At 36.0% G+C, this 26,000-nt stretch overlaps 1 protein-coding gene across 4 annotated transcripts in view; it reads right to left on the reverse strand.

The window, feature by feature from the left end:
• Window positions 1–26,000, reverse strand: part of PCDH10 (protocadherin 10) — a 40,508-nt gene that overhangs the window by 10,834 nt on the left and 3,674 nt on the right. For 2 of the 4 annotated variants that reach the window (XM_052690196.1, XM_052690194.1), the window contains exons 2-4: window positions 25,569–25,627; window positions 24,891–24,997; window positions 16,052–16,357 (exon numbers count right to left, since the gene is read on the reverse strand). In XM_052690196.1, coding sequence (XP_052546156.1) covers window positions 16,052–16,357; window positions 24,891–24,997; window positions 25,569–25,627 — 472 coding nt within the window. Of the gene's footprint in view, window positions 1–6; window positions 266–2,260; window positions 2,336–16,051; window positions 16,358–24,890; window positions 24,998–25,568; window positions 25,628–26,000 lie in introns of those variants that run through there. The other 2 variants (XM_052690193.1, XM_052690195.1) reach the window with 2 other exon arrangements.

Genomic DNA, 26,000 nt, shown 5'->3' on the forward strand with positions numbered 1-26,000 from the left:
CAGGAAAGAAAAAAAGACACTTCTGAGAGAAAAAGGAAAAAATCAGTCCCCAACAGTTCTTAGGTTTAGAATTTCTTAAAGTGTAGAGAGATAATCAAAACTTGTCACAAACTGTTGCTTAAAATTCCCATTGTAGCAAACAGTTTAATGTTGATTCATTTTTTCACAGAAAAGTCTTTTTGAGGCTTGATAGTCTGAAAACCAAACTTCTCATGTTGTTTTATTATTCTGTCTAACACATCATGGCAAGTATTCCAGTGTGCCTCTATAGAAACAGTACAAGAACAAGGCAAATAGTCAGACTTGTAGGTTCAATATAACAGGAATTTCCAAGCCTATTTTTTCCTAGTTCGTCTTGTTATTTGAAGCAAGATCTAGAATCCCCCAGATTCAGAAGCTGGTTTTCCTTCCTTTCAAAGTGAACCATTATCCTCATCACCAAATGACCCTTTAGTCTGGTTTGACAGAGAGATGAAAAAATGGTACATTAGTGCTACAATTAAAATTTCAGCATTTACTGTTAGACTGGAAATTAACTCGTGTTACACAAATGAAAAAGGTCAATGCATTAGCAAACCCATATCCTAATCCACCAGCTGTGCTGGCTACATTATCTCAAGACACTGCTTATTTTAACTGTAATTGGGAGCAAAGGTAACAAATGATTTGTATAGCACTCAGAAAGACCCTGGGTTAAATTCTGATCTCAGTTGCACGCGAAGTTGAGACGAGGAACTGGCTCAGTTGCTGAAGCATTATTAGTGCCATTATTAGTATAGCCTTCATTGTTGTTCTTGTTCAGTAAAGCTGAAATGTTAAAATCAGCTTTTACCTTAGCTTCAAATCAACTAAATTCTCTACCTGAAATTCTGTGTATTCCTGTGGAGTGTTACAACTAAAACAAAAGCTTGAACTAAGCCATCCATATAAGCATGCCTGCATGTAACAAACAGATCCAGTCTCCGTTCCATTTAACAAATATACACATGAGCCATATTTATTACCTATGGATACACGGCACTAATAAACATATGAGGTTTATCCCTGTATCACAATGACTTTACTTCACTCACAGAAAAAAGTCAACATGGGCACTGTTTGTTTGATCTAGCCTACCTATCCCATGGGATGCATACAGAAAAATGTTAACATTTATTTGTAAGCTACTTGTTCAGTGCACATACACCTGCCAGATCTGTTATTAACACTAACATTAAAATATCTATTACAGTTTTGAAATTTCATTTTGTAGAAAATTAGCAGCAGAATGCAGAAGGATTTTTAAAAGCTCCAGGAAGAGTTTTTTAAATTGGTAGTTAAGATTAAGGAGATCAGAATCTTCATGATGTTTTGAGATAGTATAGGATCAGACCAATCAAATTTCTAGACAACTTTATAAGAATATATTTTAAATATAACAAGAAACAGTAATTCCAATAATAATAACAAGATCTATATTTGATCCTCGTTACTTTTTCCAGAAGTTCATTAATAATTTTAATGCTCTTGTAAATACATAAGTACAGAGGTCTTGATTGCTGCCTGCCATTGAGAAACTCATACTGCAGTACATACACAGGACTTTCATGAGACAAAACTATACAGACACGCAGCACTACTTTCTTTCTACTCCTGTCTAACAGTGCACTGGTGTTATTAGCCTGGCACTTGAGACACACAACATTTGTTAAAGATATTCTTTCAGATAATACAGAATCTGAGCTGCTGCCTGTCTAATCTTTTGCCATGAAAATCTACTTTTTTTAATTATTATTTTAAACTTTTATCAATGTGCTTATATCAGGCCATTTTATAGTAATAACTAAATAGTATGAGTCAGGGTGCAGAACACATGCAACTCTCTCCACCTACAAAAATCCTTGTCCCAAGTGCTCAGATATCCTCTGCCAACATACCAAATACTTTGGATTTCAAAAGTAGTTTTGTCCTCCAAGGTGGTTTTTTTTTGCTTATTTGTCTGGGTTTTTTTCACAGTATTTGCACAGAGATCTATGTGCAGGGAAATCTCTCCACGTCTGTACCAGTTTCCGTCTTTTTACAGATGGGGAATATAAGTCAGAGAGGTTAAATGGAAAGGAGGATGGAAGTACTTTAAAACAGGGCAATAAAAGTTCTGACAACTAATTCTGGTGCTGTGTGTGTAAGTGAGTGTGTGTCCATAAGTAAACTCCAAGTATAAACACTAAGCCTCTCTGTATCACAATTTCTCCATCTGTAAAATGGGAATAATATTGCTTACCTATCTCCTAGAGGTGCAGGAAGGTTTAAATCACTATTCTTTATAATCCACTTTGAGATCCAGAGATGGCAAATGCTACAGAAATGGAAGTATCAGAGTCAGTGTAAGAGCTGGAACAAGAACACCATAATTTCTGGTGCCTAATTCTCCTTCAAGATCTCAGCTCTCTCTTTCATCTTTATTTTATTTCCTGTTGCAAATTCTCAGACCAAGTGCATAGGGAAGCTTCAAGTCTGTGTGAGTATGGATGTTAGAAAGAGGGTTTTAATGATGAGCCATTTCCTAATACTTTTAATGTACTGTTTGTATATACGTATACATTCTCACAGGGGTTGAGGTGAACAGGATTATTAAATAATCACATGTATTCCAATTAAAATTCTTAGGATACATGATTTATGCTGTACTTACTATTGATTCTTCTCCAAGGACCTTAACTAAGGTTTTGAGCATTACGGTAAGAATGTTTAATGCATGAAATTTATACAGAATTTCAATAAAAACAGGAAATAAACACAGCAAAAATATATTAAGGTTCACTTATCCCACCATACTCATTAGCAAGCCTCCCATTCACAGTGATGAGCTAGTTCTCTGTAGGTTGATGAGAGAAGACGTGAAAATAAATCAGTGGTAGGTGAACAGAAAAATGCTAACATAAGAAACAGAAAGTAGAAAATAAAATATGCCTTGATTATTCCTAGCTTATGAATCAGAAATGAACAGAAAATACTGTAAAGCCCTTATAAATAAATCTTCATTCCACCCCATAGTGAATCATCCTATTGCATCCAAACGCTGTCAGACTATTACCTCACAGCCGGAACTAAAGCAATATACATTTCTTCTTCTGGCAAACCCTGGAAAGTATTGCATGTACTTGGAAGACCTTCAAACTCTCAGAATAAAAAGAGTTCTCCTGCTTAGCATTGCTTGCTAATCTAACTAGCACAAGAGAGAAAGCCCACTGCCTTCCTCCACTGCTGGCAATCAAAGCAGCAAAAGAACATGCATGCTGTACCTTTTATAATTATTGCCACCTTCTCTGTACTACATTTAGGAGCTCCAAAATGTCCCACAGCATTCTACCTGCTGTAACAGATTGACTGCAGACTTCTTCTAAGTGCCACCAGTCTAGAGAACTCCTAGCTAGTAAGATCTCCAAAGAATATGGAATTCTGTGTGCTGCTGCAGTTAAAGAAATACTACCGATGACCCTGCACTTAAGAGAAAGAAGATACCATAACCTAAAAGTCTCGTCTACATCAAAGAAAGCTCTGCAACAGGAGAATGGGGAAAATGTATGAACTCTCGTCTCTCTATTTCAGCTCCAAATTCTCTTTACTCATTGCAAGTAATCTCTTGGTACTATTTATCTTCCCACGTGCTTTCAGATAAGCTTCTATGCAAAAATTCAATGCATGTTTCTTTATCTTCTTTAAAAAAAGAAAAAATTCTTGTTTCATTTAACTCAGCCTCATTGAATAGAGATCATGCTTTCAGCAGCGGCAGAATGCAACCTGTCAGCTTCAGTGGAGCTCTAATTTAGCTATAAGCAAGCAGATTTTGGAAAGAGGTCAACAAGTGAGTGGGAATGCAGAGTAAACTATTACAGCTCCCTCATCCTTTGTAGTGGTGTATTTGGGTTAAGGGTGAGACACGCAGCTGGGGGATGTAGGATGGGGAAGATTACTCTCCTACCACTCATGTTCTGTGCATGAAAAAAGTATGCCAGTCATTGCAGGTCCCAATTCCGCATCTTTTGCAATCCATTGTGGTTTTTTGATTGTTTGTTTTGTGGTTTGTTTTGTTTTGTTTTTAAACAAACTATTATTCAAACGAGTATTTTAAGACATTGCTAATAAAATTTCATGAAAATTCTATTAGCAGCATTATAAGAGATTGACTTCTTCAATTCCATGGTACTTTGGTACACAAATAGGAAAATAATTTTATCATATCTATTCCTCGTGAATTGTTCTTTTAGTTGAATGAATCTTCACTTAACTGTGCTTCATACCTGCGTACCCCATACAGAACACTTGAATGAACTTGAACTCATGATCCAGATACCCACACTACTTTTTACCCATTTCAAACTGATCATATTCATTTAAGACAATGCAAGAGACAGTGATTACCAGCCAAGCCCGATTTGACAGCGGTGGACACTGCACTGACCATAACCTAGTGGACACAATGAATAATATCACTTTAGGGGAAATAATATTACTTAGGGAAAAAAAGGGTTTTGCCCTTTGCCCTTAAGTACAAAAGCATCACTTTTCAAATTTGAACACAGTGCTGAGTTCCATATCAACAACTTGAACATTCTTCTTTGAAAAAATTTTATTCTTTGATGCATATTGCCACTTTTGTTAGCTTAATTTCAAAATATGAAAGTGCACACCTAATAAAAAATATGCATTCTATTTTTAAGATCTCATTGATATTTTGTGCCTATGTGCTTCTGGAAGTGTGCTGATCCCACCAGGAGTTCACACTGAACGTGCTTCTGTAAATATTTTCATATGGCAATGATACAATTGTTGACACCTTGTGACAGCCATTGAAATCATAATTCCTTTGTGCTATTGAATGCTCTGAGATTTATATTCCACCTGTGGACTCAGCCGATTCTCTGAAAAAAGAATTACAGTTCTTAAGAACAGGTATTCAAGTCTCAATTCAAAGGATAGCCCTAAACATAGACAATTTCTATTTTTTCTTTATATGAAAGTTTAAGTCAGTTTAAGCACTGACCATAATCAACACATGCTTTACATTAAACATGTGACTGACAAGGATTCTCTTTTGTATCAAGCAAGCTTTTTGACATCAGTTTTCTGTGGCAAATAATTGACTTATATTTGGATTTCTGTACTAAGTGCTGACAATTGTTTCAGTGCCAGGAACAGACCCGTGGCACAGTGTGTCGAAGTTGCCACTTTATCTCTGGTTGCTGTTATTTACTACAGAAACAATGCTTTTTAATTATTACAACACAGTATAAAAAGTGCCAAGGTTCACTCTACAATGTACCATAGAAATACCAAAGTCAGTTTTCCCATGAGTAGAATAAGAACAGAAAAATATCTTCCTCTTTCTGTACTATTGCAACTGTATTATCTACCTGAATACACTAGGAATAATACATGGCATCGTTCTTCTAGTCAGAGAACCATGAAACATTTCATTTTGAAAGAGCTGTTATAATTAAGTACTGTATTAGTTCTGATTAAGTAACTCCTAAATTATCCTTTATCTAAGTCATACGTACTCCCTAAGAATATTGCCAATTTCTTCATCAAGAATTCATTCTAATTGCATGCATATTCTTGTAGCAAATCCACATTCTCCATATTCACATTCACTTTAAGCTAATAATTTTGGTACCACTCTTCGTAATCCTAGTATTTGATTCCTTTCATTTTTGTAAGTATTCCTTACGTATTCATATGCAACTATCATTTCTTCTCAGATCTTCTTTTCTTCTTTTGCTTAAAAAAAAAATAAAAATCAGCATTTTATTGTACTCTTCTGAAATCTATACTGTACGTCTCTTTAAGCTGACAAGCCTGAAAGTGAACACGTCAGTTTGAGAGTTAAGCAATGCAGAATGAACTGAAGGTTAGCTACAATGTGACTTACAATTTTCAGTGCCCTGGGGAGAAAAGGGAGGATTTGAACAAGTCCTCCTAAATTGCCCTTAAGTGCCTAAGTTCCCCATAGATTCAAGAGCGAAGTAGACATACATATCCACACACACACACACACACACACATATATATATGTATATATAAAGGTCACCATATGGTGGCCTTCAGAGGCATCTAAATTATTCGCACTGACTCAAGCCTAAAATAATTCAATGTACTTCTTCTCACAATAGGCAACATGCATTACAGCATTACATCAGCATCACGCTGTGTATCCCTGTGCAATTTATCTTTGTCATTACGTTTTTTTCTACCATTCCTCTCTCCTGATGTCATTAGGATTTGGCAAGAATGATGTTTCCTCTCTTTTTGTGAGCATTTTCTTTTCTATTTCACTAAGCATAGTACTTTACACTGTCTTTTATGAGTAGCATAGATTCAGATTTCAGGGAGTTCTTCCCGGTTTGCCAAGATAATATATTTAAGTGTATGATATAAACTTCAAAAAGACACATTGGCACGGTTTCTATCTATAAACGAAATGTGCCCTTAACCATTCTTTCTCAAAATATCACTAGATTGGAATGATTTATGTCCCCATTATTAAAATTTCTCAGCCCTATCCTGTCATATGTGGGAGCTATACACTGCGATTAAATTCATTCCGCCTTCAGGAATGGTTCCTGGCTGGTGTTCCAAATTGCACCATGCCCAGTTGCAAAGGCCAAAATGACACCAGAGAGCATAAGGCATTACTGACCATAACTTCCCAGTGTTAGAAAGGATCATGCTTAACTAATGAGAAGAAAAAAAGCCCTAGTGGACATAAAACATACTGCAAATACAAAGCATAAAACACTTTTTTTCAAGTAGAACAGGAAAAAAAAGTTGTCCCTGCATTCAGTTGCATTTCCCATCAGTACTCATAGCTATACACAGTTATATTCATTTGTCATCTAAATGCCAAATGAGAATAGATAGATGTCAAATTAAAGCAGAAATAGGAGACTAAGAAAGTAATAAAGCCATAGAATGTTATTCTGACATTAGATGAATCCACAGTATCATCATCTACAACATTGCTTATGAATAAAGACAGGCTGTGTTCAAGAAGTTTCAAACTAAATCCTTTTATGGTGCTGAGTGCAGCCATGAAGCTGGAAGTGAAAAGATAAAGTCAACGGACTTAACAGCAGTCTGTCATCCCCATAACTTCTTTGGAATCTAGACTGCTTCCATTTTTTCCTAACCCACATGACTCCTGTAAAAACATCATGTAAAATAGTATCATTTACACGTAAGTGCATACAAGAAGTGTTTGATTTACTCTTGCAATCCATACATGCACAAAATTTTCAGGTAGAATTTAGGAAGCAAGTTCAACAAGTCCACAGTATCTTCTTCAACTAATGAGGACAGTTACCCTACTAAAGAAAATGATTAAATTATCTTAGGTTGAATTTTCAGTGAAGTCACACTGCTTATCATTCATGGTATTTAATTCTTCCAGATATTAGAAGTTAAAAATTATACTGTAATTGTCTTTATCTTTTATTTCCTGCCTTACAAAAAGGTACCAATATAATATAATTTCTCACTCTTCTGACTTCACCTTACTGTGTTTCTAAAACAAATGAAACACACTGACAGATTTCCCAGCAGCAATCATCTTACTGCTTACCTGGAAGTGTGGATTCTCAGTGTCTAGTGTACAAACTGTTTACAGGCTTGCTAGATAAATAGCAACACTGATCCCTACAGTGTGCTTGTTCAAAAGTGATAGATGTGGTTTCTTTTCTTACAGGCTATATGTTGCATTCTTTAAACAGCTTATTCTATTCTCCCTCTTTCTGTCAAGAAAAAATTAGGAAGGAAAGCCCTCTAAAATTAAGGCAGTGGAAATGAAAGCAGAAAATCAGAGTCATTGTGTGCAGGGAAAGAGCGAGAAACAAGAATCATTTCCTCTGCCATGCAGCCCAAGTAGTTCCTAAGAGAGGCAAACAGAGAGGAAAACACTTTTTAGCCTGTAGACCCAAGATTAGTTACCCATTGAATGCTCCAGATCCTGACTGTCACATTAAGGTTTGTACACGTAAGAACAACATTTATTCATAATGAAGAGGGTTTGCTTATCAAAAATAAATAACTTCAGTGACTTTGAAAATTTTAACAGAAAACACCTCATTGCTTTCCAGAGAAAGTCTTGTCCATAACTGACTAAGTTACTTCTGACATAGAATTTACAATTGTAAGAGGAGAATTTAAAAAATGACTCCCGAAGTCATTTTTTTTCTGCAATTCCTCCATATTCTACTGGTAGAAATATAGAAAATAGCATTCGGTTATTATTACTTCTTTAAAAACTGTCTAGAGATGGTATATCCAACAAACACAAGCACTCTCAAAACTGAGTAAGTATAGAACCAGGCTGAGACTGCTAGATTTGCAAGAGTTCTATGTGTTCCAGTCACATAGAAGAAAAGTGGCACACAGGGGCTTTTACAGCTACTGAAAGGGGAAAAAATGTTGAAATACGTATATATTAAGACAAACCAAAAGTTCAGTATTATTTCAGATAGAAGTTACTCATGTTCCCTTATTTTTTTCTGTTTATTTTTCTTTGTTATAGTTGCAAAGAGTACTACAGTCTTCCTAGATGAAAGATGCTATATAAACCAACTAACTGGTGAGTTTTTTCATAAGTCCTTTGAGTGACACACGGTACAGTGAGTTCTTAGAACATGGTGGCATAACAGGATTCAAACAAACTGTATCAAAATATAACAGCTATCACCTGTGCTTTTAAATTAGAAGAATATTTCTTCTTTTTTTAATTATTTTTAAAAAGCATTTTTATATGTTTTATTGAGTTGAAGACGAGTTATGTTTGCATATTTATATATTCCTAATTTTGCTTTCTGAATTATCGATTTCCTTTCTACTACTGCAGTAATATCCTGTAAGTGCTCTTCCCTTTGAGTGGCAACTGCAAGAGGAATACATTCAGATGAAGAATGCAAACCAGTCAGGAATGTAAGGCAGAAATACCTTTCAGAAGTTATGCAATGATCACTGAACAGTAAAGCATCCTTAGTGGTTTATTCAAAACCGTATCGACACTAATGAGTAAAAGCATCATAGTCTTGCTCTGCCTTGATCGAAGTTTGTTTAATTATAATTACATATGTAACTTTTTAATTATTACTTTATTTCTTTATCTAATAAGCTTTATTTATCTAATATAGCCATACCTGAACTGGCAACATTCTACATTTATTTTAAAATAAATTTTTTAGCATTGCAGATACAGATATACATCAGCATAAATGAGAACGCTCTAGTAGATTTTGCAGGAAGTATGTTTCTTAGCATTACACGTTGCCTTTTCCTCTCAGCCTCCATTTTTGCTGAGCAATCCTACATGTGCAGTACCATTCTCATTTGTGCAGAAGTGAGAGTTGTACTCAAGAATTATATCTAAGATGTAACTTACTGGTACTAATTAGTTTGCTTTAACTTAAGTGCACATTTACTTAAAGTATGTCTGGAAATCTTAAATTGAGTTTAAAAAGTCTTAATGGCAGCAATAACCAGCTTACAAGCTTACCTGATTGGTATTAGAAATCAAGTTGACTAGTTTTAAACACATAAATGTAAACAAGGACAATATTTTTTACAAATGAATCAAGTGTTCCAATCAAAATAATTATTTACATCGGTGTAAATGCAATGCTATAATTTCTATCACAGCTGTGGTAAAACCACATAAATGATTTTCAGAAGTATGATGCAACTAAATATGACAAAAGAAAGTACTTGTTTTATGATACAGTTCTTACTCCATGATACTTAGCTCGCTTAATCTTGGAAACTTTTCTAAAATAGTAAAGACTTCATGCTTAATACATCTTTCATACATTTATGTTAAATAATAACAGAAAATTGTGTTACATTGCCCTGTCTCACAGGAATACCCTTCGTAATCCCAAATATGTATCTCCACAGATATCCTTCGGTGTACATTTTTTTATTCTTCTGAAATATATTCAAAGACATAAACATTTTTCTCCTATTTGTTCTAATCCAATTCAGAGTGTTTATGTTAGCTCTGCGGTAGACTACTTGAAATAAACTGATAGTCCAGTTCTTAAACATTCAGCTCTGCAAAGACTTCTGAGAGCTTTTCGATTTTATTTGTAAAGCTGACTTGGGTATGTTGATTTGAGAAGATGCCAAACATTTCATAGAACCAGAACTTTGGACTACATCTACGCTTTCATGTAAACAGATACTTGTGCTCAGACCCAAGCCTGATTTCCCTGATCATACACAGATCTCCACTGTGTCTCTACTGCAGAATGAGGCAATGGCTACCCAGGCTAAGAAACAGAAGCACAGAGTGAGGAGAAGCTTACAATTACATTTTTCGGGTGGTAAAAACAAAACTAATGAAGTCATTTGACATTAAAAGCTAGATTTCTGTGCATCTATCAGAGGCAGCGAAAATGTTTACTATCCATGCCAAGCAATACAAAACAGCCGAAGAAGGGAATTTCTCTCGTTCCACTTTACCTTGCTACCAGCTTTACCTGGCTACCAGCTATCTGGGAAAGGGATCAGGTTTTATACTCTTTCTCTCTTTTCCTATCAAAGCTAATATGGTGTTGGCAATAATTATCATGATAATGATAAGGTTTCATCAGTGAAGATGCTTTTGTGTACGCAGAAAATACTGTAGAGTTAATTAGGGGGCTACTTAAAACACAATTGTTATTCTACAATATCTCCTTAGACACCGTTATCTTGTGCAGTGAATAGCGCCTGTATGTATTTACTTAACTTGCTTCCACAGTAGATTAAGCTATGCCTAAGTAATTTTTAGAGCAAAATAATCATTCCCATACAGAAAATTAAGGTATTATGGCAGTATCTGACTGTTTTCATGTGTCAGAAAGCAGAAGAAAAAAAAAAAACAACAAAAAACATGTCAGTGCATTTAGGAAAATTCTAAGGCATTATTAAAGTATCTTAGAATGACACACAGTGATGGAGGAAAACAATGAAACAAAACAGGAAAAGAACTTAAAAAACTACCTCTTATCATCAGTTGTAGACCAGTCCTCTACTGGGATAGATAAGATGGTGCTACTCACACTGTAATCACTTTAGCACCTTGCCCAAAGTAGTAGGAATAGATCTGTCTGATAAGGCATTCACTGTGAAGAAGGTCTCTGCTAGAAAGCCTACAGTATCTGGTATATCAGACTTGGAATTTGATGAGAGCTTTTGGTGTCTATAGTGAAAATACTATAAATAAGTACTAGAACAACAACTATTGAGTGAAAAATTACACCGAAATGGTTGCTGTTAATTTTAAAATATATTTATATAAATCGTCCAAGAGCTACATTTTATTTTCCTTAGCAGTGCTAGTTCACTTGTTTAAATTTTCCTAGTCAAGTCCAGAATCTCTTGTACGTTTTACAATCATTCTAGTCATGAGAATTTCTTAAATGTTTGCAGAAAGTCATTGTTGAAATCACATGCATGAATAAGAAGAAAATGAGTCTAACTTATGCAGTGAGAAGATCATTGCAATGTACAAGTATTCCGGAGTCCTCTGAGAAAATTATTTTGAAAAATCCTACAAATCATCAATCCTAATTGTATTCATGACAAACACATGTAAGAACTTGAAAAATAGATACTTCAAAATATATTAGGTCTAAAGAGACTTACTTTCAGTGATTCTGTGGAAATGGGCATGTAAGTCCAATGGCTTACATCAGTAAGATGAAAATTTGGTAATGAGACTTAAAAAACACTCTAAAGTATGAGGATCTGTATCTATTTCTACTTTCATTTACTTTACAATACAGCTACTGCTGTTTTCTTTTATCCATGCAATGTACTAAGGCATGAAAAATCAAACAAGCAAACCTCTTGCTTGCCTTTTCCCTGTTATGAAGCCCTTTGTTTCTTTCTTTGACCCCCATAACCATGAGTTCGAGAATATTTCTGTTAAATGCGTATAATCTTATCAAACATATATTTCTTGATCAGTTCATGACCTGGTAGCCCTTCAGCTGTTTTGCTGACCTGATGGTCTCATTACTGCAAATAGCAAGTGGAAGTGCCAGCTTAACTCCTGTTTTCTTCACATCCCTATCATTGTTTATCTAAATTAGCCCTATCTTTTGATATGGCTTTGCACATCAGCATTTTTTAGTATTTTTGCTCTTATGCTATGTATTTTTACAGAATGAATAACCTGGCTAGAGTAACATAGCAAGATGCTTTGTGTAATGGTTTGATACTGTGGTAGTATATTTTCAATTCCATTCATTTTTACAACTTGACATTTCATTTCTTACTTGCTGCCTCTGCACATCAGGAGATGCTTTTCAGGGAATTGTTTCACGGTCTTTTTCTCAGGAAGAGTTCAAATTTCTCATGATAACTTACACTGTCTTCTTCATTTGTCTTTTCTAAGGCCTCCACGTTAAACGTACTCATTGGAACGCAGGGCAGGAATCACCACGAAGACGCTTACTAGAGCAGATACTCATGTAGCACAGTGAAAGCTCCGTGTAGAGCCATCAGTTTACACACAAGCCTTTTGTGCTAATGGCACAGACTGAACTAAGTAAGCTCAGCTGTTCCACTGCTCTCATAATGCTGTGCAGCTTTGAACGCCAGAGCAAGCTAAGTCAGAAGCAGACTGGGTTTTCTGGATCACGCTTCAGCACACAACGTGGCCATGCGTGGTCTTACCAGGGACATGGCTGTCCTAAATTGTTTCATGTCATCTGCAAATGTAGTCTGTAACGGTATTTTTTTTTCCATATTTCCTCTTCTAGAAAGGCAATATTTTAAACTCCATGGATTTCCACGCAGCCACAGGGAGAACTTTGCTTCTGCTAAAACGTGCCATTTATCCAAAAGACCTTTTCTGTCTCTTAGATGCACAGAATCTGATAATGCTCCCCCCCAACAACATTTGTTTACTTTAGTAGTTTCTACTACACAGAAACACGGCTAAAGACTTTTTTTGACAGTTCAAATATGTTGTATTGATTAAGTCTCTCCCACTCTGTCAAGATTCTAATAGATTGACAATCTTTCTGTGCTGTTTTCTTGGACAAATGCCAGTTACCTTATTTCTAAAACTCTGTGGTCACAATTTCATGCCTTATGCTAAAGTTTCTCTCTGGCCTCAAGTTTACAAAATTTTCTACTACATTTAAAAAAAAAAATGATAAACAGAACTTCTGATTTTCTACGGTCACTTCCTTTTGCTAAGAATTGAAAATAAAGAACAGCTAATCCCATCTTCTTCCTATTTATTTTAGCCAATTTTTTAACAGCATCCTCTTTTATGAAGCAATCTTGCACATTTATTTCAAAAGGTTACCTGAAATGGGTAGCTTCTTATAAAAATACCTTCCTTCCTTCCTTCCTTCCTTCCTTCCTTCTCTTTCTTTCTTTCTCTTTCCTTCTTTCCTTCTTTCCTGCCTTCCTTCTTTCTTTCTCTTTCCTTCTTTCCTGCCTTCCTGCCTTTCTGTCTCCCTCCCACCTTCCTCCTATAAAGACTAATTCAAAGAAACTGCTTAGCCCCTCTGCAATGTTCTTCTTACTAAATGCAGATTGGGATATCCTCCAGTTCTCTCTTGCACTTCCTATACTTGACTTCTTAAAAATTGTCTCTATTCATTTGCATTCCTTTGGGTATTTGCTCTAAAGGGTCACTCATCTTTCTTATTTTCCATCCTGAAGCCTACCTACTAGTATAGCTCCCTTTTTCTGACCATTTCACTTGATTCTGTTTGCTTTTTTTTTCCAGTTTAAATAGCTTTTGTATTCCTGTAATACACTTTTTCTTCTTTGCTACTGTTTCCTTTTTCATACAGGCATTTTCTTACATGCTCTAACTTTTCATACAGCAATTTTGCTGAATATGAGGGTTCTGTTTCACACACTTTATCATTTCTTTTAAAAAAAATTGTCCAACTGACAAACTGTTTTTGATACTATCTTCTTTGCTACGAGACTGAATTCAAATTTTATTACAGCTGCAATTACTCAGTGGTTCAACTACAATTCCTTCCAAAACCAACTTCCCGTTACACATTCCTCTTGCCTTATTCACTGAAAGCAGTATTATAAATGGCTTACTCACTGATACAACTGTTGGGCTCATTTTATTTTCTTTGCTCCTGTTATTTAGTATACAGTTTTAATCAAAAATTTTTCTAAAGAAAATATTCAGTAGGAGAAAATAAAACGAAGTATTACAAGGTTTTCTGGCAGTTTCTGGTTTGAGGGCCAAAGAATAAAAGCAAAATTAAATCTGGATTATCAGATATAGATCATATCATTCATTTACACTGTTTACTTCCAACATTTTACCTCTGTGTTTTTATGCTCCTCTGTCAGATAAAGGCAAAACATGAATAAAGGTCTATATGTTATACATGCTCAATTAAACTACTTCTGTTAGCTGAACCAATTGAAATACCTAAACTATTAATTAAAAATATATATATCATTATTCATTGATGTCACTAGATATAATCATCACTATAACACACATTGCATTGCATCAGAATTGTTATTGCTGTAAAATCTGAGTGTTTAAACTCCAGCAATAGATATGTAAGCAGTACTGCTAAATTACAGTTCAGTTCTGAAGAATATTTCTTAGATGCTAAGTGGTAGAAGACCATCTAGAGAAAGTCAGAGACGTGAGTCCTTGTATCATAGCACAGTGAAATTTCACATTGGTCTTTAGAGTACGACCAGATGACTGACACTTGAATGATTGAAATACCCGCACAGAGCTAATTAAGAAGGAATAACTGAGTTGCTGGAGAAGGATCTGTAGCAAAGATCCTTCATACTCTAAAACTACTGGGGCAGCACCTTTCGGAAAAACTAAATGCTTTAGAAAAAATAAATATCATTCAGTGAGATTTTTTTTCCAGATCTACAGTCCTTCTATTGCTTTGTTAGTATTGTAGTGTTAATGTCTTTGGCTTGCTTGGATGAGATAAACATCATAAACTCCTGAAGGCAAGGAGATCACAGTCTTTGATAAAATATAGAGAGCTACTGAATAGAATGAAAAGACTTACTAGACCAATGTATTGCTCAAGATTTCTACTTCTAGCTCAGACTCCAAATGAGTTACAAATGTCTTTCTGAGATCTACCACACTCTTTCACGTCAGCAAATCACAGTCAGAAGTTGACTAAAGAGATTTTGGAACAAGACAAGGCATGGAAGAATACTGACAAATACCAATATTATGTCAGTTGAAAGATGATCAGATGATCAGAAGGCAAACAACTTTTTCTTCTTCCTTCCAAACCCTTACTTCCAAACTATGTAAATCAGAGAATGGCATAGATTGGAAGAGACCTTAAAGACTATCTAGTTCCAACCCCTCTGCTATGGGCTGGGTTGCCAGCTATTAGATCAGAGTCCCATCCAGCCTCGCCTTGAACACCTCCACGGATGGGGCATCCACAGCACCGTCTGGGCAATCTGTATCAGTGCCTCATCACTTTCTGAGTAAAGAATTTCTGCCTAATATCTTACCTATATTTTCCCACCCTTGGAGTTTAAAGCTACTCCCCCTTATCAATATCAGATCATGCAAAAAGTCTTCTGCTTATAAGCTTCCTTCAAGTACTGGAACAGTTACTTTAAAATAATTCTGAGGACACTGATCAAAAATAAAGAGAAGTTCCTGGGACAGTTGAAAAAAGAAATAAACAACAACTTGACTTTCTTCTTTGAAAATGTCACCCTGGCAACATCTGTACGTAAAAAATCTAATCATGAAGTAATTCAGGATCTGAAAACAAATTTGAGCATCTCCCTGACTGATCAGTTGATGCTTTTGATGTCGACAATCATGTCATACTAACAAGAATCAAGGTTTTGTCTTTTTTAAAAAAAAAAACATTGAACAGCACATTCCTCAGTGGTGCCTCAATCCAAGGGAAGCCACTTTCCCCTACTGCTTCTAAGATTGCATTTGTATTATTTTTACAGTGAATAGGAGAAAGAGCTAATTTTTATTCCCGCAAAGGGAACGCTTTCATACAGCCTTTCGAATAGTACTTACTCAAATATGGTGGTTTGTAAGGCGCTCGTGTATTAGACAGCAGTCCATCCAACTCCTTCCTCTCCAGAGTGTTGTGAAGAGACTTCTCTTTGCCGAAGGTGGAGAAGGACCTTTCTGCCCCCGGCTGGGCTTCTGGTGTTTCAAACACTTCAGTGTCTGGAACGGAGTCCATGCCAGGTACATGCAGATTGCTGCGGTAATCTGCAGCTTGGCGTCCGTCAGATGGGACAAAGGAAGGCATCCAGCACCGATCTGAGTGGCCCAGTGCTTTACATTCCTCTGTGCAATTGGAGAAGAGATCCATGCCTGAAAGCATGAGAAAAAATGAAACTACAGATACAAGCTTCAGCATCACGAACTGACAGCTGACAGATTTAAAAAAAAAATTATGCTGAAAGGGATCTCATGAGAACTTCCACTACCTTCACCTCAAAAAATAAAATAGAAAAAATCTGAACGTCCAGTCTTCAGCATTCAACACCATTTAATAAGAATAAATAAATGCTAGAACGTCACACACACAGATGTGTCACAAGAAGAAAGGTACTGATGGATCTATCTTGCAAAATAACTTGTAGAACTTTCTGCTTAGAACTCATTTCATTGCAGACCAGTTCTACTTGCAGACAATGTCCGTGCTTCACCAGACATAAATACTTGTTTAAGAACAAGCGTTTAAGAGCAATTGAAGGAATTGTTTATGTACATAACCTATCCCTGACCAAAGAAGTTATATGACCTGATTGAGTAATCACAGATCTCGATTATGAAAATGAAGTATTAGTCTTATAAATTAATTATCTGTTAATACATGCATACAGACAGAACCTACTGCTATTAAAAGCAGATTTGCAGAGTTGGAATCCAGCCTGTAAGCAATCGAGATGGCTTACTAAATCAATCACTATGAGTTTTCACTGCTACAGCAGCTATCTTGTCATTCTTACTATCTTGTCATTCAAGTAAAGGGATGGAATCCTACATTAAATTAGCAGTCTGAAGGTAGCTGTAGTGCAGTGCAACATAGCCATGGATACTACTGACAGAACAGTTAGTGCTTCCCTTATGTCAGCAAACACCTATCTCTGCCAACATAAAACTGTTTGCTTATAAATGCTTTAATGCCATTAAAATTTCATATGACAAGCAAATGCTTCCATTGACTACCTTAAGACGAGCAGTCCAAAAGAATATTTCGTGACAGGGATTCACTAAGCTGTTGGATTGTACTTGTTTTGAAAGGAACTGTGTAGGAAATCATAGGCATAAAGTAAAATAAGTATTAAGGTCTCCAAGTCATTGTTCAACATCACACAGAAAAGCAAAATAGTGAAGAAATGTCTCTTTCTTGAACTTAGAAAGATGTGTCTTAGAATGGGAGTACATCAAGACTGAACTGAATTTGTTATAAGTATCACATTTACAAGCATTTCATTAGAATTACAAAAAAAGACTCAACTAGCAGGAGAAATAGAAAAAAAGAAAAGCCTTAATAAGATTCGTGCACTGTAGCTCGTTCACCAGCCCACTCCAAAAAGAACTTGATTAGTTTGATCTCCCTTGTGAGGATTAGAGCATTAAGAATGCTACCACTGTTTTAAACTGTTGATTTGTTTTCTATTCATAATACTATTGTGTTATCTCACAGTGAAGGAAACAAATTCTTCAGCAAGCAAGACCCCTTTTCAGCCACCAACCAGCGCTTGAGAAATAAAATCTGTCTTCTAGACAGACTAAAGAAAAAAGAAAGAAGAGGAAAAAAAGCTTTTTACCTCAGATTAAACACACTGCATCAACTTCTTAATTTTAAATGAAGTGAAATACAATGTCAGGTCCTGTTTTGATTAGAAACTTGCACTGATAATTGGCACGCAGAAGTCTGAAAATAGATTACTGATCAGTGAACTGCTGAAAAATGTAAACTTGAACTGCAGGTATGATTAAACAACCAGATGAAGATCATTATACAAGATGCAGAACCTGTATCGTTCTGCATTCTGTAATGGTAGTAGCTATCAAAGACTGAAAAGAAAGGTTTAGATGCACGCTTCCTGGGAAGAAATGTGTATATAACCACATCTCTAAAAGCACGTGTGTGTTCCTGAGTATCTTATGTACAGAAGCATACAGAGAAAGATTTTTATTCAAATACAAGAAAAGACTTTATATTTTAAAATACTTCAAAAAACAAACTTTTTTGCTGTTCAGAACATTTTAGCAGCACTAACTATAGCTAACACTAAAATGGGTCTTCTGTTTTTTTCAGCCTACCTAGTAGTTACACATACACTAGAAATAGCTCTGGTTCTAAGAGAGAATTGATTACAATTACAATTTGCTAACAGTGTATCACTGACCGTACCCACTCTGAACGAGCAAGGGAAATACAGAAAAAAAGAATGGATGAATGCTAAATTACTTGCTTACATCAGTGGGGGAGGAGATATTATGATAATACTGCCTTCAAGACATGTAGATAATTAGGGATAGAGCCATTTTTTTCTCTTCTTGAGGTTTTACTTCTCCTGAAAAATTACCCTCCATTTCACTGTTTTGTTTTCATGCCAGTTACTAAATAGCAAAAATCCTCAACCCAAATGTTACTTTTTAGTTCACTTTTGAACCCTGTTTGTCTATGACAGTGCACGGCATAGTATTATATAACAGCTTATAAAAGAGATGTTATAGCCTCCATAAATCAGGATTTTGAATAAAGGAAGTAATGAATGTAGGGGATATAAAATGTAAGCTCAGAGTTTCCCTCTGCTGAAAGCAGATGAGAACTTTTAAAAGAAAATATATGTATAACACTCCACTCTCCCCCCCCTCCCCACAAATTTCAATTTCCACTAATACAGAGCTAGAAAGTAAATATTTGATAACAAATGTTCAAAGACGACTGGGTTGAACATTGCACTTACTTGAATCAGTCACAACATTCCCTAAGAGGCTAATGGGTGCAGAACTAAGCAGTTAGTTTTGATTTTTTGAAAGAAAATAAATTCAAAATATCAGACTGATTCTGAAATCCCTTCACTGACTATGATATAGGTTATTCTTCCTCCACCTTCTTCCTGTGGGTCACAATATAGAATTTATTTTTTTTTTAATTAAAAAAGCGTTTTTTAATAGGGTGGATGATGAGAGGGGAGGAAAAGCTGCTTGCTAAATTTGTAGAAGGAAGAATATAATGTGGTAAATTAATAAGACATACAGCATGGAACTCCCTTATACACCAAGAATCATATTTTTGATTCATAACAAAAAGGAATGTTCAGCAGTGTAATACTTCCACCTCATCTTTCTTATATATCTACTTACATATACGTTGTGTGAATTGAACTATTCATCACTATTTTAAATCCACATTAAAGAAAAATGCTTCATATTTTTCACTTAGTTGCATTAGACTTTTATCTGCATTAGACGTTGCATGCAGATAAACTGAGATTTTAAAGGTGACTCTGCATTATGAATTTTAAATGTCCTTTGAAGATAAAAATAGATAGTATAGACTACTGAAGAGCTGAGAATTGATAAGCTTTGAGCTATTCCAAATACAGCATACATAAATATAAAAGCTCGTTGCAAAGGTGAACATTTATCTAGATAGGTAGTGGGCAATACAAGCTTTTGCATAACATAACTTTGCAGATTTTGAAGCCAAACAAGCCTCTGCCCTTCCCTCAAGGGAAACTAAAAAGAAAGAAAGGAGTTAAATACTAAGATTTATATCTGCATCTGAATTTCCTGAGCTCAGGTGCTTTCAATCCGATACTTGGCAGCATTGCTTTTCTAAAGCATATTCCCAATTTGCTTCCTTTTCATATTTCTAAAGAAGAAAAGCAAAATTTCTGTGTGCATGAATTCTAATTGATTTGAAAGATGATTTAAGATCAAAGTGAAAAGTAAGCCTACAACCACTTTTAAATAATTTATTTTTTCTTAATTTAAATAAAGGAGAAAAGCCACATACCAAGCCTTTAGAGAAATGAGTGAACACGTTCATATATACATTACTGAGTAACTGATATAATGAAAAGAAAAAAAAAAAAGAAAAAAATGTAAATTGAATGTTGACAAAATGTTTTTTGTAGTTTTGTTATTGAGAGGCTTTTCACAAAGTTTATCTTTTTTTTTTTCCCCAGCTCATAAATGTGTCTTTTCTGCAGAACTAAATGGCATTTGTTGCTTCTTCAGCTTTTTAAACGTTATTTGGGAGGTAGGTGTGATATAGGGAAACTTTTTGAAACTCCATTAGCAGATCAGATACCTATTTGGTTGGATTATCACAGAGCAAGTTAGTAATTTATCAGGGAGTCATGTTTTCATGTCTGTAAATAAGGATAATTATTTTAACCTTCTTTGTGGAAGACTCTACTGAAGAAACTGACTTCATGAAACACAGTTATTATCATTCTTACTTGTTAAGTAATTGGTGCTCTGCCTTGGATAAAAATGACTTCATCTGCATGAGAACATGAAAAAAAGACTTAAAGATCTTCAATAGTCAGCTCTTCCAAATCCCAACTTCAAAGCCCTGTCTGGACCATTGAGATGTGAACGTTACTAAGTATGAAACACAAAAAAAGAAGAAAAAAAGAAACGAAACAAAACAAAAAAACCCCCTCACCTCAGTTCAAGTCAAAGCACTTTTCTAAGCCATCTTAATGTTTAATGTTTAACTCTCACTTTATCCAAGACAGACTGTTAGCCTAAGTGATCTTCAAAACAGGATTTACCTGTCACTCTGAACAGACTTCGAAGGAACGCTGGTCTTGTCTGTCCCTTTACCACCAAAATTCTCATTTAGACTTCTCAAGTTCTTGTCTCCATGAAAACTGAAATACCATAGCTATTCTACATCCTAGCAGTAATGCCTAGTAACCCTCTTGAGGTTTACTAAGTTTAGATAGAAAACGTGTGAGGTAAAGTTTCACTCTGTGTCCTTGCATTAGACCCCTAACAATTCCCTTTGTAAAGTTCAACAATAGAAATCTGATTTCAGATCTCAGGTAATCACCAACATGTACTGGCCATGCAGCACAATCTACTGAGTAGATAGATGGTAAAAAAAAAAAGTTGGTGCATTTCGTAATACATAGCATACATGTATTTAGCTTCTCATCTTGGATATTCCTTCCTGAAGTACACCTCAGACATCATGCCTATTCAGTGAAAGTAAGGAAATGAAGGAAATACAGTAAAGAACTCTGCATGTCTGATGTGAGAAAGCTGAGTAGCTAGTGACCAACCAAACGAAATAAATTGATGGCAAAAGTCCAGGTCTTACAGGACAGGTGTCTAATCACACAATTTAAACATACACACACACACAGAGTACCAATTGGCACCCAAGTCAGCAGTTTCACATGGGAGGCCAAGAATTTAATCAACCATGGGAAATAAACTAACCTCAAGCTTAGAAATGACTCCTACACAACATGATTGAAATACTGCATGTTAATAATAGGTAGCAGTGTTGCATTAGTTGCATTTGTTCCACAACAAAACAACTGCTTTTGTCTCAACAATTTTCAGTTAGAGAATAAGAGCACACGTAATTGGCACACTCATTTGGGGTTAGAGAAACCTTCACTCCAGTAGCCAAAACTTATTGCATGACCCTAGGAAAGCCATTTTTTTCCGCCAAGAAGCTCAGATCCTTACCCTACCTAAATGAAATGATTATTCAAACCAGAAAAATTAGGTTCTTGGAACAGTTTTGAGTATCCCACTATATGGCATTCTCTGCTAATCACAGGTGGCAGTTGTTTCCTAGTTCGTGGATATGAAGGTAGCTAAGAATGTAGATAATAACAATGCATTCAAGTGCTACCTTGATGGGAACAGTACGAATCCCTTACAGGCATTCAGAACATTTTAAATCATGATTAAATCACTATCAAGAACACATACTCTGCCAAAAGGTGATCTAGAATCTTATTTCAAAACATAATAGGGCATTTTATGACACAGAGATCAGCTTAGTGCAGGATTTTTGTCGATAATTTTATGAGTCATCTATGACACTGTGAGAGATTCCCATCCTGCATGTTTACCTTCCCAACTAATAATTCATCACGCTTTTGGCAGTCAGCTTGCCTAGCAATGGACTACTATGGAACAGCTATGTGTATGCCACAGGAGTGTCCATTGGTAACAGTAACAGAAGTAGTGCACGGGAGATGGAAAGTTTATTTTGCGATTAAAACATTGCTGAATAAAAATGGGTAGGAAGTTATATTGTTTGATGGGTCTTGTCAGCTAAACATTTTCAGATAAGAACGTACACTGCTTCTGGAAACAAATACTTTTCTGCATTGCATTAAGAAATGTATTTTAAAAAATTGTCAACAACTGTGTTTTCTTTTCATCATTTAGATAAAATTGATCATACAGCAATGACTGGAAAACTGAGAAGGGATTCCCTCAGACGCTTTCTCTAGACACTCAAGATCAAACAAGATTTATGTTTCTTTTTTTTAATAACATTAATCACTAAAAGCTAATAGCACAAGTAAAGACTTGATAACAAAATACCTTGCCATCACATATGTCAAAGGGCACCTTCTTTGAATCATGACAGCACAGTTCAGCCCAAACCTTACAGAAAGGCTGTATCACACATTGGTAGAAAATAAGAGCAGTTTCTTCAGATGGTTGTATTTAAATATTTACTTGGAACCAGCATTCTAAAAATTGCTCATGCTAATTATTCCAAAAGCACAGCACCAATATATTAAATTGGAAATTCTGTGTATTTGAGGTTTCAGTTAAAACTGTTAATTGTGAGCAGCCTAAGACTGTCAGCTTTCATTACTTCATATGTATTCATCATTTAAGTTACAGTTCATAAATCACACCATAATCTTACATGATTTGAAGTTATTTCGCAAATACAGGTTTTTTCTCCCTATTTAGTAAAATGGGAATAATAAAAATAAGGAATTCAGCCTTTTAGGAAATAAATGTCAAGTCTGACAGTAGTTGCAGGGTTCATAGCTGAGACAGACTACTTGCAAAATTGGAAGAAAGAATAAAGAGCAGAGGCACGACAATAACAGTACTGGATGCAACTAAAACAAAATAGCTTTCAGTTGATGTGCAACTGTATGATTATATTCCCACCATTAGTCAAATCCAATCCCTTCTGCAGATGTTTGTACTTTTCTCTCCTGTTTGGCTATTATGGTTCATTATGCTGAGGGACTAAACTGATTGAAATTTTCATTGAGATGACTGCTGCAGTAAAATGCGTAAAAGAAAAAAGAAATGGAATGCAGGGAGGGCAGGAGGAGAGGGAGTTTTTTTTTTATCACGCAGTAGCTGGTTGCTGTATCAGAAACAGTGCAAAAGAATGGGTGGGGAAGGCTAAATGCATGGCTTTTTAAGACAACAATAAATCATACGCCATATATAGGCCAAAAATGAAAGAGGCTCTGTGTTCAGATGTAAACTTCTGGCAAGACATGGTTTGTTGTCAGGTTCCCAGACACAAAATAGGCACTCTGTTCATTTAGCATGAAGCCCTGCAAGAAGCAGGGAGCTCCGGAGACTCTTGGCTCTTCTCAGTCTCATTAGGTCTGCATATTAATGACTTGCAGCAATATAAAGGGGCCCTGTAGCAGCCTCCCCTTCCCCCTGGTTCCTGGGTTTCCCATCATTAAGGGAACAGTGACTATAGCAGAAGGAAAATAGAGGGTACTAACATGCAGGAGATGCTGCACTGCTATGACAGCACTGAGTTCCTTGCCCTGAAATCTTTTAAGACAGGGGTCAGGAAAAAAAAAAAAAAACAACCAAAAACAACACACTACAAACAACAACAAAAAATAAAAATAGGAAAACTGGAGGAACTCAGGCAGTATTTTGTATGACATACTGGTAGCAAATCCTGATACATGACAGAGAATAGAAGAAACAAGGGGAAAGAATCACTGTGTTGAATCACTGAATCAAGACATACCAGACCTTTGGAAGCTGCAGTAGAGAGGAAAGGAAAAGCATTTGTGGCTAAAATGCAGTATGAGGGCAAGAATGAATTCCAGTGCATAGAATCTAAACAAAAAATATCCCTTTCAAAGGAATCTGACAGTAAGAGAGCAAAGACAGCAAGCTATACACATAGGAATAGCACTGCAATGCATACAGTTCCTAAATGATTCAAATCACAGCTATATCATTATCTCTTAAAGCATTTATTTCCTTTGTTTGGATTGAAAGAAATGTATTTAAGAATACCCTGGCCTTATTAGCATGGAGATCACTTATATTATACGGTTCATTAATTTGAATTAAAAAACAGTCCTCTGAAAATGCTAAGGTATTACACATTCAGAACACCCAATGTGTCTCCAGCCTCTCTGAGCAAAAATCCTCAGAGTCTGGCTGTCATTCAGTCAGCTGGTTCATTCTTTCCCCTGGGAACTCCCCTTGCACTTCACGCTGCCATGCCAGCTGAAGTGCCTACAAAACAGAGTTGCCTAGTGCATTGAAATCTACAGTTGGGGGGGGAGGGGAGGGGGGGGAAACTAACCCATAATAAAATGTACAAGAACTTTAGTTTTACTTGCAAGAAGTTTTGCTACAGCCAGTGACGTAGAATGACACACCCCAAACTTCCAAGATCAAATGAATTATGTTCTGCCCCTTGAATACACAGTGTTCAAAATTGCCTCCTTGTTTAGATCACCATAATGGCAAGCTGACCTCAACCCAGCCTTCCATGCAATATGCTTATGTGATTTTGTGCCACTCACATTTTACATTCCTACAGGTAACCCTTCTAGTCTCCCTACTTACAGATTGACTGTTTCCAGTTTCTTATCAGACTTACCAGAGGATTGACCTCGATTAGTGGCATCATGATCACTGTCTCCTTGCTCACTGTCTCCATGACCACTGTCCTTAGAGCTTACTATGTCTGCTTCCTGGAATGCAGAACTAGACACAGAAACATCTTTACATTAGAATAAACATTAAAGAGGAACTCATAAAACATTCTTCTGCCATCACATGGCCAAACAAGGTGCTGCAGTCACTCACCCCTGCCTTGTACCACTGCAGAGCAGCACACCTCTGCCCATCATGAACAAAACTTGCCTTTTCAGACATAGGTAGCCTAGCCCAAACAGCCAGCAGGCATTGCCACTCTGTCTGTTTTTCATGTAATTGCTATAAATTGGGCATCACTGATGTAAGCTGGATGGCAAAATTTTGACTTAGAGAGGCCAATGTTGTAAGGAAGACTCTATGGAAGGATTAATAAGTATTTAAAGGATGTTTTAGACTAATAAAACATGAGATTTTGTTTTCTTTTCAGATGACTTTGAGACCAATTCAAAAAAGCAGTAATTCATACTCATTTACTTGACAGCGTTTTATTTCATATGTCTACATACATCCATTTTCCCACTGCTTTGCTACTGCTTTACATCTGCAGTGAACACATTTCTGCATCCCATTCACACTTGCTAAAGCATGCATTATGAAAACATGACTAAGGAGCTCATACCTGTTTACCCGTCGGGGTCTGTCAACTAGATAACTGAGCTCAGCACGCTGATGTTTCGTCTAGGAGAAAAAAATATATGGAGAAATATTTGAACACTTGGTATTTCTGTAACCAACATCAGAAAACGCACAAGAGCAGCTCTTCATATTCACTGCAAATGGTAATGTTTAACTGCAAGTAGGCCTACACAGTCTATTTCTGGGACGTATGAAGAAATAAAAACAGCCAAATAATCTTCTTCACACATATGGGAAAGCGTGAGGGATTTTTTTCCCCCCAAGTTCTTTGGGATGAGATTCTGACACGTTTTCTCACAGTGCATGCTGTCAAGCATCACAAGGACTCCCACAAAAATCAGCCAAACTATTTCTAGAGTTGTGTACCACTTGCTCTGAGACAAAACTTATTGTAATCTGGTTTTCAGCCCGTTTT

This window comes from Tympanuchus pallidicinctus, unplaced genomic scaffold (assembly GCF_026119805.1).
Source record: "Tympanuchus pallidicinctus isolate F22 unplaced genomic scaffold, pur_lepc_1.0 scaffold26, whole genome shotgun sequence".
Lineage (NCBI taxonomy): Eukaryota > Metazoa > Chordata > Aves > Galliformes > Phasianidae > Tympanuchus > Tympanuchus pallidicinctus.